The following is a 14,944-nucleotide window of genomic DNA, read 5'->3' on the forward strand; positions in this document are numbered from 1 at the left end:
TGTCACAGACTGAAGAAGACTACATTCCTTACCCCAGCGTTCATGAGGTAAACCGGCTCAAAATAAACGGCTGACAGAATTTGTTGTTACAGTCGATATCTCAGTGGAATTTACTGTGGGCTTGGACGATTGACTGCCAGTGTAATTGTTTTTATTTGCTGTCTCTGTCAGGTTCTCGGCAGGCAGAGTCCATTTCCCTTGATTCTGCTGCCCCAGTTTGGGGGTTATTGGATTGAAGGGACCAATCACAAGCTGAGCAATGGGATTGACCCAGAGCAGCTCCTGTCTCCCACCTCACGTTTCAAACTGGAGTGCAACAACACAGCTAAGATCTACAGGAAACATTTTCTGGGCAAGGTGAGGATTTGTTTAAACAAAGTAATAGTTCAACCAAAAGTGGTTAATCATGTCATCATTTAATCACCTTCATGCCATTATATTAGAAAACTGTATGACTTTCTTGTCATAAAATGGTCCATACATATATTATAATTCCATGTGCACTATATGTTTCAGGCACTATATTTATGCACTATAAGTTTGAACTAGGGATGGGACGATAACCGGTTTCACGATAAACCGTGATAAAATGTACTGACGGTTAGTATTATCGTTTAAAATTTAATTATCATTAAAACCGTGTTTGATTATCGCGATTTTAATAACTCACTGAATCCTGTCGGCCAGTCTGACGCAGGCGCGCAGCACGCAATATTTTTTTAAATTACTATTCGAGAATGAATGGTGGAAGGCAGTGACTGTGCTCAGGAGATTTTTCAGCCTTTTAAAAGGACCAAATCTGAGGTGTGGTCATATTTTGGGTTTTACAAAAGTCCTGAGGGAAACTTGATCGAGGATGGTCACCCTGTCTGCCGAGCAAAAAGTCACTGCAATAGAAACACTTCAAATCTGCCGAGTCGTCTTGTGTGATCATCACCCGAACGCAAGGCAAGTTAACTTTGACCTTAATACCAAAACTACGTCTGGGAAACAATTGGGCACGAAATGTTGTTTTGAGTTGAAACATTTTATGTCACTCACTTGAAATAGACGTGAAGCTTCCGCAAAGAAAAGTTCGTAGCAAGTGGATTTGAGCTAAAGATGAACGAACAACTTCAAACAAGACTATTATTAAGAGTGATATTTTAAGGGATAGTAAAGTAGAGATACATCACGTATTAAACCGATTTTATTTTTACCACATAATTACGGGGACATATTGAATTGATAATGAGATTAGCTAATGTTTTAAATCTTACCTATTTATGAATTCATTTTGTAAAACAATCGTCCAGACAAGATATATCACACCAATATTATCAAACTATGTAAAAAATAAATCAACTCTGATTTCATTTTTGCAATACAATCAAAAACCGGAGACGCAAGACGGCAAGTTGTATTTGAATGAAACAAGAGCGCGCGTCCGTTGTGATATGGATGTGCGCTGTGTAATAATGTGACACGGGCATTGTAAAGAAGCAAATGCCATAGAATAGAATCTTGCTTAAAAAAACTGCATAGAGAGACTTGTTTTATTTGTTGTTTGTTGATTTTTAATTATAAAACTTGTTGAAATGTTTTCAGTGTGAGCATCAGTTCTTTTTGAGCACTTTCATAAATTTTTAACAAAACCGTGATAATATTGATAATCACGATTATTTTGGACACTATAATCGTGATATGAAATTTTCATACCGTCCCATCCCTAGTTTGAACTAAAGGCATTTGATAGCTTTGTGAGAGGAACAGACCATTATTTACTGCAAATCTGCCCTAGCTCTACTTAGCATGTTTTTGAGGGTGTGTTTACACTTGGCAGTTTTGGTTTGATTAAAAGAAACTCTATTGTGTTATGTTGTGTGTGTTGTGTATGTTTGCTCTTTTAGTGCGGCTCATTTGAATAATCCGAACCCTGGTGCGCACTAAAAGAGTGGAACGAGACCCACCTTTTTTAGGAAGTATTGGTCCGCTTCCAAGCGGTTCGGCTGTAACGAATGCTAAATTTTTGGTGCAGACCAAAAGAAATCAAGAGAACTGAACTTCAAGTTTGAACACCCTGAGAGTTAGAAAAGGACCATTTTCCAACTCACAGAAAAAATATTATTTTGAGTCAGATCTTTTCAGTGAATGAGTTAATCGAGTTCAAAAAACTGATCTGAATGATTCATTCACAAATCTGACTGTTTAGGTTCTCAAATTGAACTTAATTACTTTTTTATCACTCAACTCATTGTCTAAAATGCCTAGAAAAAGCTAAACATTCATAATGGAACCACTCTCATCTATCATTTGTATAAGTTTCAATGATATAATTGTTAGCAAATGTAACCTAATTACATAGACCAATGTGACACCGCAGCAGCCAGACATAATGAAGATTTATTAGGTTTAGCTTCAATGGGCTTAATGTATTCACATCTAATATCCATTATAAATTAGACTAATGTGCATAAAGAAGTGGTCGGTTAGCCAGGGGGTGGGTAGGGAAGTGTTGAGACTAAAAACTGAGATGAGTTTCCAAGTGTGATGAAGAATGATCGCTCACAGCTTCACCTTCTGCTCCTTCATTAGGAACACTTTAATTATTATACAGTGGACAGTGCCCTGGGCCACCTGGTGTTCTCCATGAAATATGATGTTATCGGGGACCAAGAGCATCTCTGTCTCATGCTCAGGTATGACCTTTTCCTTTCCTCTTTTTTGTTTTCGATTCTAGATTGCTTCTCCCTTCCCTCAAATCACTCACTTTTCTCCTGGCCTCATGTCCTGCCAAAACGTCTTTATTGTGTGGATGAGGGGGGCTAATGAAGGGCTTAGTATTTGGCCCAGTTCCACCACTTTGTTTTGAACTTTGGCTTTTACTGTGGACATTAAAAAGAGCACACTGATATCTATTCCTTGACAACAACTGTGAATGTTTCCTGGGACCCACAATAAAAGCTCTTTTCTCGCAGATTAAACAGGCCAAATGTACTCGCCACCCTCATTTCCGCATTAGGCACCAGATGGACAATATAGGCCAATGTGTGTGGGTTGAGGGATGGCAGCAGGATGTTCTTGTTATCAAATCCATGTGACACATTTAATGATACCACAATGACACTGAGTTTGGAGTGGTTAAAAAGTGTTACTGTTGTAGGTCTGGGCTGCCTTTTGCTTTAATATCATTAGAAGCTGTGTTTTTGAACTGCCAGGGAAAACAAGAAATAGTTTTTTCTTGCTTTTTTTAAACCTCACAAAATATTCCTTTATTTCATGCCTAATACAATAACAAACTATTTGTTGTTCATGGGGTAAAATATATACATATATTTAATTAATTTAAGTATTAAATTATATATAAATGAAAACGTGTTATTTTATGCAAAATTAGATTTTCAAATAAATTTGTCTATTTACATTTAGGTTTTGCTATTTATGCCTAATTAATAAATTAGTATTGGAAGCGTTTCAGCTATTTCAGTATTAAATAAATCAATATTTTTGTATGCGTTTTTTTAAAGACTACAATTGAAAACTGTATATACACATATATATATAAAAAATGTGTGAGTATATTGCAGCGTTTAACTGTACTCTTATGTTGTCTTTCTGTTTTTTTACAGAACAAAAATGAAAACGTATCACGATGTGATTCCAATATCTTGTCTAACCGAATTCCCCAACATTGTCCAGATGGCCAAGGTGAGAGTGAATCATGCGGGGAGGGGGTAAAGGGGTCAGCACTATTGTTTTCATGCCCTCCAATTCATCACACTTCTCTCTGAGTGACATGACTGATTGTCTCACTCCCCCATGAGCCTGTTCTGTCCTGCCTGGACAGATGACCATAGTGTTCATTTTTGCAAGATCAAATGAGAATGAGGAGAATCAATATGTGCTATGTCTTTCCGTTATTATCAGCTCGTCTGTGAGGAGGTGAACGTGGACCGCTTTTTCCCGGTGCTTTACCCAAAGGTACACAACCTTACGTCTTTTTATGACCCATCTGCGTCATAGTGATAAGCTTTATACACCAATGCATGATCCCGGATCATTTGTCCTGGTTAATTTAAATGTGGCATTGGGAAATACGCTAGTTTAAGCGGACACTTACGTAAAGGACACTTATTTAAATCCTTTACCCCTCCCGTAGGCATCCAGACTCATTGTCACATTCGACGAACACGTCATAAGCAACAACTTCAAGTTCGGAGTCATTTATCAGAAGTTTGGACAGGTGAGTCGCATGGGAAGCCTTATCTCCATTTGCCCCTGCCATTTAGCAGATGCACAGAGATTAATTGTTGCTGTAACTCACCTTCATAATTCATCTTTATTTAGAACACCACCACTAACCAAGTAGTCCTTCCTCCTCTCGACCTCACAATAACGTCTCCTCTGCTTAGACAACAATCAAACCATTGTCTTCATTTGTCTTGTATTAAAATCATAAGGCTATTGTTCCCAGAGAAGAGCTTTGATTACATTAGGACAGTCATTGACCTTTAAGGCCGCAGAGAGGAGCCGAGAGAGAGCGAGAGGTACTTAAGAGGTTCTTCGAGGAGGCTTGGCAGCAACACCCTTTGCGTATTAGCATGAAAGCGGAGGCCTGAATAGCCTCTTCATCTCACAGATCGATGTGTTTACATACTCAACCTTTCCAGTATGCAGCAAGTACACCAAGGCCTTTGATGAGACATGCTCATGTTCGAAATGCACCTTATAGATCAGCCCTTAAATTTTCCGCTTGCCCTTTTTTGACTCTAAATGACAGACTATGTTTATTCAGAGGAACAATTAGCATTTGCATCAAGCTAATTTTAGAGTTTGCTTTGTCCTCATCAAGGCGTTCTTGCTTTTTTGTTTGTGGGTTCATTTCATTTGGGTTTCGTTGAATGTTAGGCTTTGTGCTGTCTTGCTATTGTGATTTGGGATATCTGAAAGGCTGAATTTCTTTATTTTGTTCTGTAATTGAAGTTATGATACTGCATGAAGCTTCTTTGTTGCATGGACCTCAACAGAACCATGTATTGTGCCTGGTGGGTGTCTACTGCCAAGGTGACTTAAGTACAAATGTTTGCTTGAATCTTATCAGCAATATGTGCTTTTATCTGTGTAGACCTCAGAGGAGGAGTTGTTTGGGAATAACGAGGAGGGTCCTGCTTTTGTGGAGTTTTTAGAGTTTCTGGGACAGAAAATCGAGCTCCATGACTTCAAAGGGTAACTCTTATAAACAGAACACTCTTTCTCTCTTTCAGTACGGCATGAGAGAAATGTAAACGCACTAGATGAAATAACTGCATGCATTAATTAAAATAGAAGCTTGTTGGAGTTGAAAGTGGGCGTCTGAGGAGAGATTTCACTAAGAATGAATTACACTTACATTTAGAGTTGTTTATTTGCACTTGCCTGACCCCTAAAACACACAAAATGTCTACCTGCAATATGCAGTGTTTATGCTTTAGAAAAGAAAGTGACTTTAAATTCTTAAGATGCATGTTTAGTGCCTGATTAAAATGTATTTCTGCAAATAAATGAAATAAAGCTAAAATAAAGTGCAGTATGAATATTAAATGAAAAACGTAAACTTAAACGTAAACTAAAAAAAAACTTTAAGATCTGAAAACGAATAATTAATTAAAGCTGAATAGAAATGTTTAAAGAAAAACAAGAACTAATAAAATAGACAAAAGCACATAACAGTTACTAAAACTTTACATAAAATTAAAAAACAAATTCAAAATATTAATAAATAACTTAAGCCTAAATACTAATAGTACACAATAGTATATAAATAATACTAAAACAACACTGTAAATAACTAAATAAAATTATTAATTTATAATAATAATAATAAAGAATATTAATTTAATAAATGTATTAATTATTATTTATTAATTAAAATTCAAATTCAAATTAATCACTTTTAAATGGTAAAAAATTTCTAATTGAATTAAATGTTAATTACAAAAATTTAACAACAAATAATACAATAATATAAATCTTTCAAAATTGACAAAGAAATAGACAAATCAAAACCCAATAGTTTTCTCTAACGTTTATCCTTCAAATAATTTATTCCTAAATTTATTTGCCATATATTGCCATAAAATACCATTTAGTGAGTTTGCCCATGCATGAGTGTTCTTTGTATACAGTAACCTTTATGTACAATATACAGTATATCCCTATTATAAAGGATACTAAATCTTGGATGTGATGTTTAATACTAATGGTAATGCTAAAATTCATGTCTTTTCTGCAAAACCTCTGTATATATTTCCTTCTAGGTTTCGTGGAGGGTTGGACGTGACACATGGACAGACAGGCTCTGAGTCTGTTTACCACAATTTCCACAACAAGGAGATCATGTTCCACGTGTCAACTAAGCTGCCTTACACAGAGGGCGATACACAGCAGGTACTCACCATCGCACCATGTGGCTTCACTCATGTCATCACATGTGCTTTCCTTGTTATTATTACACATTTCTGAGGAATACTTGATTCTGATTGGTCAATCACGCTATTCAGCGTTATGTTATTCCTCTCTAACAACCACTGAAAACAGAACACAGGCTTAGTGAGGTCAGCAGAGCTATACGCTTGCTAGGAACAGTTTTTTTTTCATCCAAGTTTTGCATTTGGTGAGCTAATAAAATATTAAAACTCAGTCAAATCAATATTTTGTGTACAGTTACTTACTTATGTCATCCAGTATCGTGGACTCGTTATCTCTTGTTTCATTCAAATGCAGCTGCTGCCATTTTGCGACCCTTGTTTTGATCTCAAATCAATATCTCCTATCCCCATAATTATTTATGTCGCAAAATGCTGTGTATGACTGTACCGGATCCCTTAAATGTTCATCTAGTTTGAACTTGCAGTGCTAGGAACTGCTCTCTCCACTGAAGCGTTGCGTTTAAAGACCTAATAAAATATTTAGACTCAGATCAATATTTCGTGTCTAATTATTTACTTATGTGGCAAGTAGCGATGTAATAAGCGGGATAATGTACATCCAGCCAGTTGTTATCTCAGAATATCTCAAGACCTGATCACTCTGTCTGCGTTTATTCGGATTTAACAACCGGCTGGATGTAGATTGTCCCTTTCTTAGAACCTTCAATCATTACAAATGTAAAAGTTAGTATGACAAAATATCATCAGTTGTCCCTAATGATCCATCTCTGCTGTAGATCCTATTCTGATGTAAAATAAAATAAAACAACAAGCCACATATAGGTGTAAGCCACCTGTATAGACAGGAGAGTGAAATCCATTCTTAGCCCTGGGACAGATGCTGTTTCCTGCAGAAACACAGTGCTGATGTGCTGGCAGATGATTGTTGACTCACAAAGTGACCTTTATTTTGCACCTTCACTGGCAGTGCTGCGCCCTCAGAGGAAGAGTGTTTTTAGAGCTTACTCCTCAGGGAATCTTCTACATTTAGAACACATGAACCGAGCTCCTCTCTCTCTTGCTGTCATGTGTGCACACACTCTGCAGTGATTGGAGGTTGACAGCAGATCAAGTTGGTGAACTGATGTCCATGTGTTTAAGTGAGCGGCAACAACCTCTGCGTTTGTCCTTGCCATCCATCTGTTGTGACATGTTGTGAAAAACAACTTCAGCAGCACGTGGTTTCATTGACACATAAATTCAACCTTCAAAATTAAATTAATTTATCATGAGATGTCAGCCTTTGCCGAGCACGGCACTCATCCCAACTGTGGTTTTGTTTACCATATCAAATATGTTTGGGCTTGCTCGTTTCAATCCTACGTAGTAAAGTATGAAATGTTGAGTTACATTGTCGATATATATTTATGTATAAAATATGTACAGGCTATGCACAATGTAGCACATATTTGAGTGCCTTATTGATTTTATATAATAAATATTGCATAATAAAAGTATTAAAACATTTTTTTCTTTCATTAAAATTTTATTTAAACTAATTTATTATGTGCTACTATTTTTTTTTATTAAAATTAGTGTTCTTTAGAACACTACTCTTCAAAATTTGGGCTCAGCATGACTTTTTTTTTCAGTACACATTCAGTTGATCAAACATTGAAGATTTTGTCATTACTCTAATCTTCTGAATTGGATTACATTACATTACTTTACTCCACATGATCATTCAGAAATCAATATTAATGAACACTGAAAACTTTTTTGTTTTTCTGCTTAAAACAACTGTGATACATTTTTTCAAGGATTCTTTGGTCAATAGAATCTTCAAAAGAACAGAATTTATTTGAATTAGAACATAAACTCTCTTGTGTCCTTTTACAGCTGCAGAGGAAGAGGCATATAGGAAATGACATCGTGGCCATAGTGTTTCAAGAGGAGAGCACTCCATTCGTGCCAGACATGATTGCTTCCAACTTCCTGCATGCCTATGTAGTGGTTCAAGTGGAAAATCCCTGTTCTGACAACGTCCTCTACAAAGTACTGTACATCATCACAGTATTACTGTAATCTAGAGCTTCTGTAACACTGTGAGTCAGTAAATTATATACATTTGTCATTCTCCAGGTTTCGGTAACGGCGAGAGATGACGTCCCATTCTTCGGACCACCTCTCCCTAACCCAGCCATTTTTAAGAAAGTGAGTTAAGAGAATTAATGTAATTTAGATGCATGGCACTAGCAACAACAATTCATAGGTTCAGTTCTTAAGGAATGCATTGATTAAATATACAGTTTAGAATGCAGCAAACACAGAACGTTCCCCAAACGTTCCCGAATGGTCCCATGAGGTTATTTTTTTGGGAACCAAACAAGAACGTTATAGGAACGTTCCATGTAGGTTATTTTTAGGTTCCATTTTTATAACGTAGGGAGAATGTTCCGGGAACGTTCCCTTAACCTTAAGGGAAAGTTCTAGGAACGTTCTGGGAACCAAAAACTAACGTTCCCAGAACGTTCCCAGAACCTAAATTTGTTTGCTGTATTTGGAAGGAAAAAGTATCTGTCAAATACTACACTGCCTTTCAAAAGTTTTGAGTCTGTTAGATTGTTTTAAATGTTTTTGAAATAAATCTCAAGGTTGCATTTATTTGGTCCAAAAACTGTAAAACAATAATATTGTGAAATATAATTTAAAGTAATTGTGGTCTATTTTCATTTTGAAATGTAATTTATTCCTGTGTCGGCAAAGCTGATTTTTTTTTTTTTTTTTTTTTTGCATAATTACTCCAGTCTTCATTGTCACATGATCCCTCTGAAATCATTCTAATATGCTGATTTGCTGCAAATAAAAAAAAAAATCTTATTATCAATGTTGAAAATAGTAACTAATATATATATTTTTTTTTCTAGAATTCTTTGATTAATAGAATGTTTAAAAAAAATGTTTTGTTCGAAATGCAAAGTTCTGTGCAGGCTGATAGGTCCATAACTCAATCTGTTTGAAATCATGTCATTCTCTATAGGGCACAGCTGATTGGTTCCTGCTGTATTTAATGCATCTTTGGTGAATATATTCATAAAATAAAGAAACTGGCTCCAAACTTTTGAACAGTATTGTATAGTATGTAATGAAAACACTAATTTCCATCCAACTGTCCTTCTCTAATTTGTTGTCCTGCTACATCCTTCCGCCTCTTACAGGGTCCAGAGTTTCATGAATTCTTGCTTTCCAAGCTGATCAATGCTGAATACGCTTGTTACAAAGCTGAAAAATTTGCCAAATTAGAGGTGAGTGACTGTAAGATGTCATAAATCAGTGCTCATATAGTCATCACAAGAAAGACATGTTCCTGGATCAAAATCTTTTGTTGATCTTAGAACAATAATCCTGTCCAAAAACAATAGTCCTAAAATCAGTGGGAAATGATAGGTGATTAAAAATAATAGATGAATAAAATTTTGAACTTGACATTACAGTGCCCCTTTTATGCTATTTTAAAGGCTCATTGTGTTGTTTGGAGTCTCCCACAAGATTTTTACATGCATCAAAGGTCAAAAAACACTTTTCGTAATTTTCTTTGCACATCATCACATTGTTCAATGATTCTCAAACAACTCGACAGATTAACTCAATTTCAGCTCAGAAGGCTTCCTTAGTCCTCTGTGATTGTACACTCTTTAAAGACAGTAACGATGACCTCGATTTTACCATAAAAAATTCAAGCAGGAGTCCGATGATGAACATTGGAAGAAATAGTTGTTTAACCCAAACCTCCATCGCATGGACGACTCGAGCAGGACGTTTCTCAGTGAGACACTACTCAGTTTGAGGTACATTATGAGATGTTGCACCTGTAATTCCTCACCATTAGCATTAACAAGTGTATGTCCATCAACAAACTGATGTGTATGTTTCAAATTTATTACGGTGCACATAAATGAATGAATGAATTAATTATTTAATCAATGAATTAATGAATGAAGCATTTATATAGCGCTTTCACAGGGGATCTCTCCTCAATCACCACCAGTGTGCAGCATCCACAGTCATATGCGCAAACTGTATTAATAACAGTATCAATAACAGAACATACATTAGTCGAGCTCTATCATTGATGTAACAGATTAAAGTTTGCAAAACAAATCTTGCTCCATCCTTTATCTTTACTCAAAGAAGTGAGAAAGAGAGACAGTCTGCATTAATAGACACAATTTTAGGTAATAGTGGCCCACAGCTGATCAACAGAAGTATTTCAATAAGAAAGTAATAATGTGAGTTACACAATATAAAATACAAAATTACGTATTTTCAACACCCGGTAGAAATTATATTCATCAATAATTAATTATTCATACTTACAAGTTGTGTTTCTGAGGTTCACAAAATTCACGGTTCGGTTCAATATGATTCAGTGGTGACACGGTTCGGTATGTTTTTGATACAGCAAAAAAGAAAAATGCCAAAGAAATTTCCTTCCAAAAACAGCTCCTTATAATATATATATATATATATATATATATATATACGTATATAGCTCCAGATTAACATTTGTGGCATTTGATGTTGGGCAACGTTGTGGTGGTCGCACCAGCGCAAATGCTAAAAAAAATCGGTTTGGAATGCGTACCGAAAGCCTTGTACCGAAACGGTTCAATCGTAAAGCTGTGGGATTCAAATTACAGACGACTCTTACAGGCGGTTCAGAGTCGATTCTTTGTTTTGGGAGACAATAACTTTGTTGATCGTGCACTTTTCAGAACTTTTACATTCCCAAACAGATACAGTATATTACACGCTGCATGAAAGGGAACGTTCGAAAAACCACAATTGGGGTATGTTAACTTTAAACCTAACCCTAAAATCTGATTTGCTGATTGGAATGTTGTTCCAGGATCAAAAAGGATGTGATCCAAGAACGTTTTACTTCACACTCATAGAGCATGACACATGCAACACCAAGCTAATGGGTTAAATTCCCAGGAAAATGTGATGTTGATAAAGTGTATACCTTGAATGTTATTGAAGCTATATGCAGCATATAATGATATATTCAGCATGAAACAAATGCATACTGCCTCATCTAACATTCATTTACTCTTTATATTCAAATACAATAACCTTTTTGTTCCTAGGAGCGCACCCGGTCTGCCCTGCTGGAGACGCTGTATGAGGAGCTGCACATCAACAGTCAGGCCATGATGGGGTTGGGAGGAGAGGAGGACAAACTGGAGAATGGAGGAGGAGGGGGAGGGGGCTTCTTTGAATCTTTCAAGGTAATCCACAAGGACAACCGGTCTCTAGGGGTCTCTGTTACCCCTTTTCCACCAACAACAACCAGGTGCTGGTTCAGAGCTAGAGCTAGTGCCGGTTCGGATTTGGTTCGATTGACAAACTTTCAAAGAACCAGTTTGCCTTTCCTCACCTCACTGTATACATCTCATGTTGCCCAGCAACGCTAGCAAGGCGCACACAAACACACCAGGCTTGTTCGAGTTGGTTCGTCACTGCAAATCTCGAATTGCGAGAGCGATCCAAAAGCAGGAGTCGTATGCTCTCCAAACACTCCCGCAGCTCCGTTCATTCCACGCTGCTCTGATGCATCTCGAACAAGCCTTCCATCAACAATGGCGGTTGTTGCGTTACTATTTATGCTCACAGCTTTTCAAACCTACATTGGTATCCAAACACGGCGATTTCCAGCACGTTCGTGCAGCCCGTCGTAAATTGCATTAACGGAGATTACAATCGAGCTGCTATTAGCACGCCATTAAAAAATGGCGGTCACAAGTTTCTGTTCATCTTGTTGGTCACGGTAACCCCGCCCCAGCCGCTGACGTAAGCGGTTCTTACTTCTAGAGCAGATTTTTTTCTCTCTTGGGATTTAGATGGTGCCCCCTTTTTGACTCCAGCTGCCAAGTGATGTAACCAATGCTACCTAAATTAAATCACGCATTACCATAATTTACACTAATTAGTCCTATTAGCACATTGTTGAACATAGATACACTCATGAGAATTATCTTGGGCTCTACACTATTTTGCTTCCTAAAACACTTAGCAAATTAATCAGTTGTTCATGATTAATCATATCGTACACAGATATTTTCTAATATGTAAAATTATGCGTGATGAGTATATAGTAGTGTTATTTTAGTATCATTTAGATTTTTTTATATATTTTGAATAAGATTTTATTTTTGTATTTTCTGTTGTCATTTGAATTTTAGTTAAAGGTGCAATGTGTACAAATTTTGAGTATCTACAATATGACTGTCAAGGCTGTGCACGGAGATGAACCCAAACGCAGACAGTGTACAATGAACTCAGGGTTTATTAGGACAAAACAGGAAAACAAAACCCACGAGGGGGCAAAACAGACGAAACAAGGGAAATAAGACTGACAAGACTAGAAAATGACTGAACAAGAAACCAACAACACTTTGTATAATACTAACAATGACAATGCTTTTCACAGACTACTCACAGGTAACATTTAGCAATGAACCGACACAAGACAGCAAACACAAGGGGATTATAAAGGGAACACTAATGACAAGGACAGGTGAAACTGACTAGACAATAATCACAAGACTAGGATAACAAGGGGGCGGGGTAACGTAACGAGACAACACAAGCACATGGTCCAAACTGGCCATGCGCTTGCACACAAAACATGATTCTGTCATGATCCTGCCTCACGACTAGAGAATATCAAAGACAAGAAGGCAGAATCATGACAGAACCCCCACCTTAAGGAGCGGCTTCCAGACGCTCCTCAAGGGGACATTAAACACGGGACATGACAGACTGTGACACAGACACAAACCAACAGTACATGGCAAAAACTAACAAAGGCATACAAGAATACACAACGACAGGGTTGGGGTGGAACATCAAAAACATCATACAGGGTAGAGGGGGTGGAGGAAACACAAAGTTCATGGGGGGCATGCCAGAGTTTGTGATGGGAAGTTCCGGGTGAGTCGATGGGCAAGGGATCCTGGTTGACTGGGAGGAAGACTGGGGACGAGGACTCTGGGCTGGCTTGGACGGAGACACACGAGGAGAAGACTTAGAAGTCTGGGATCTAGTGGAGACAGGAACAATCGGGGAAACAGTCCAGGGTTGAGCGCAGACAGGGCTGACCGGGGAAACACACGGGGTCTTGGGAACAGTGGAAGTCACAACAGGGATAGCAACTGGGGGTACATCGAACGAAGGAGACAAAGCAGGACTCATGACGGGGAGTGTAGTAGGAGATCGTAGAGGGGAAACTGGGACAGAGCTCATCGAAGAAGACTTGGGAGCGGTGTTCTCAGCTGCAGTCTGGGGTACGGCGCTCACTGCAGCTGTCTGGGGTACGGCACTCACTGCAGTTGTGGACTCGGGACAGGGCAAATTGACAGGACTGACAGGGACTTCAAGGATCTTGACAAGGGTCTTTAAGTATTCTGACAAAACCTCAGCGGCATCGCGGACAGGCATGTCTTGACGAGCAGAAACAGACCGCAAAACACTTTCAGCAGCTAAATCGGCCTCGGCCCTCTCTGCAGCGCTTACAACTGTAGCTTCAGGAATAACGTTCACAGCTGCAGCGGACTCTGGGACATTCACTGCTGCAGCGGGCTCTGGGACATCCACTGCTGCAGCGGGCTCTATACCAGGCGGAGACGAAGGACAGGGCGCTCCCCTCCTCCTCTTCTTTCTCCTAGGTCGCGGTACCGAGACCGTAGTTGGACTAGTGACCAGTTGAAGGATCTCCGCGGGGACCGTAGCAGGCTCTGGGAAGACGGTCCCAGGAAGTGTAGACTCTGTCGAAGAGGACTCAGACGCCGACTCCCACGACAGCCGTCTTCCCCGCTTTCCGCGAAGAGTTGTAACAGTGGATGACGCCTCGGGAGTCGAGGTGGGAAGAGTCCGGTCCCCCACCGTAGCCACGGCGAGAACGCGACCCTCCGGGATCACGGGGAGCAAGCCAGGTGATGGCGACACGGTGGCACTCGGCGGGTCTTTCCGCGACAAACAGACCACCATATCCCGGAACGGACGACGGGCCAGCTTCTCCCGTTCAGCAAGAGGAGGAGGATCATTGAGACCCGCAATAAGGTAGCAATTTAAGAGGCGTTCAGGTAAGAGACACCTCCCCTCATCCACAACCCGGGCATACTCGTTCAAAGACAGCTCTCCCTGGGAGGGAATCGAAAGCTTGCCACTCCGTGAATCGGAGATAGTCCTGAGCCACCAATCTTCTAGAGGGTCCGACTGGCACTTGATGGGCGAGGACATACTGTCTGCTGGGTTCGGTTCTGGTCGGTTCATTCTGTCAAGGCTGTGCACGGAGATGAACCCAAACGCAGACAGTGTACAATGAACTCAGGGTTTATTAGGACAAAACAGGAAAACAAAACCCACGAGGGGGCAAAACAGACGAAACAAGGGAAATAAGACTGACAAGACTAGAAAATGACTGAACAAGAAACCAACAACACTTTGTATAATACTAACAATGACAATGCTTTTCACAGACTACTCACAGGTAA

The 14,944-nt window shown here is 38.9% G+C and overlaps 1 protein-coding gene across 12 annotated transcripts in view; it reads left to right on the forward strand.

Moving 5' to 3' along the window:
* The window catches only part of rap1gapa (RAP1 GTPase activating protein a), a 91,822-nt gene that overhangs the window by 59,036 nt on the left and 17,842 nt on the right, over positions 1-14,944 (forward strand). For all 12 annotated transcript variants that reach the window (XM_089124146.1, XM_089124138.1, XM_089124139.1 and 9 more), the window contains 12 exons: positions 9-47; positions 172-357; positions 2,575-2,678; positions 3,609-3,687; positions 3,907-3,960; positions 4,139-4,222; positions 5,105-5,205; positions 6,276-6,405; positions 8,286-8,441; positions 8,529-8,600; positions 9,605-9,691; positions 11,537-11,677. In XM_089124146.1, coding sequence (XP_088980272.1) covers positions 9-47; positions 172-357; positions 2,575-2,678; positions 3,609-3,687; positions 3,907-3,960; positions 4,139-4,222; positions 5,105-5,205; positions 6,276-6,405; positions 8,286-8,441; positions 8,529-8,600; positions 9,605-9,691; positions 11,537-11,677 — 1,233 coding nt within the window. The remainder of the gene's footprint in view (positions 1-8; positions 48-171; positions 358-2,574; positions 2,679-3,608; positions 3,688-3,906; positions 3,961-4,138; positions 4,223-5,104; positions 5,206-6,275; positions 6,406-8,285; positions 8,442-8,528; positions 8,601-9,604; positions 9,692-11,536; positions 11,678-14,944) is intronic.

Source organism: Pimephales promelas, chromosome 20 (genome assembly GCF_988280905.1).
Source record: "Pimephales promelas chromosome 20, fPimPro1.hap1.1, whole genome shotgun sequence".
NCBI classification, from domain to species: domain Eukaryota; kingdom Metazoa; phylum Chordata; class Actinopteri; order Cypriniformes; family Leuciscidae; genus Pimephales; species Pimephales promelas.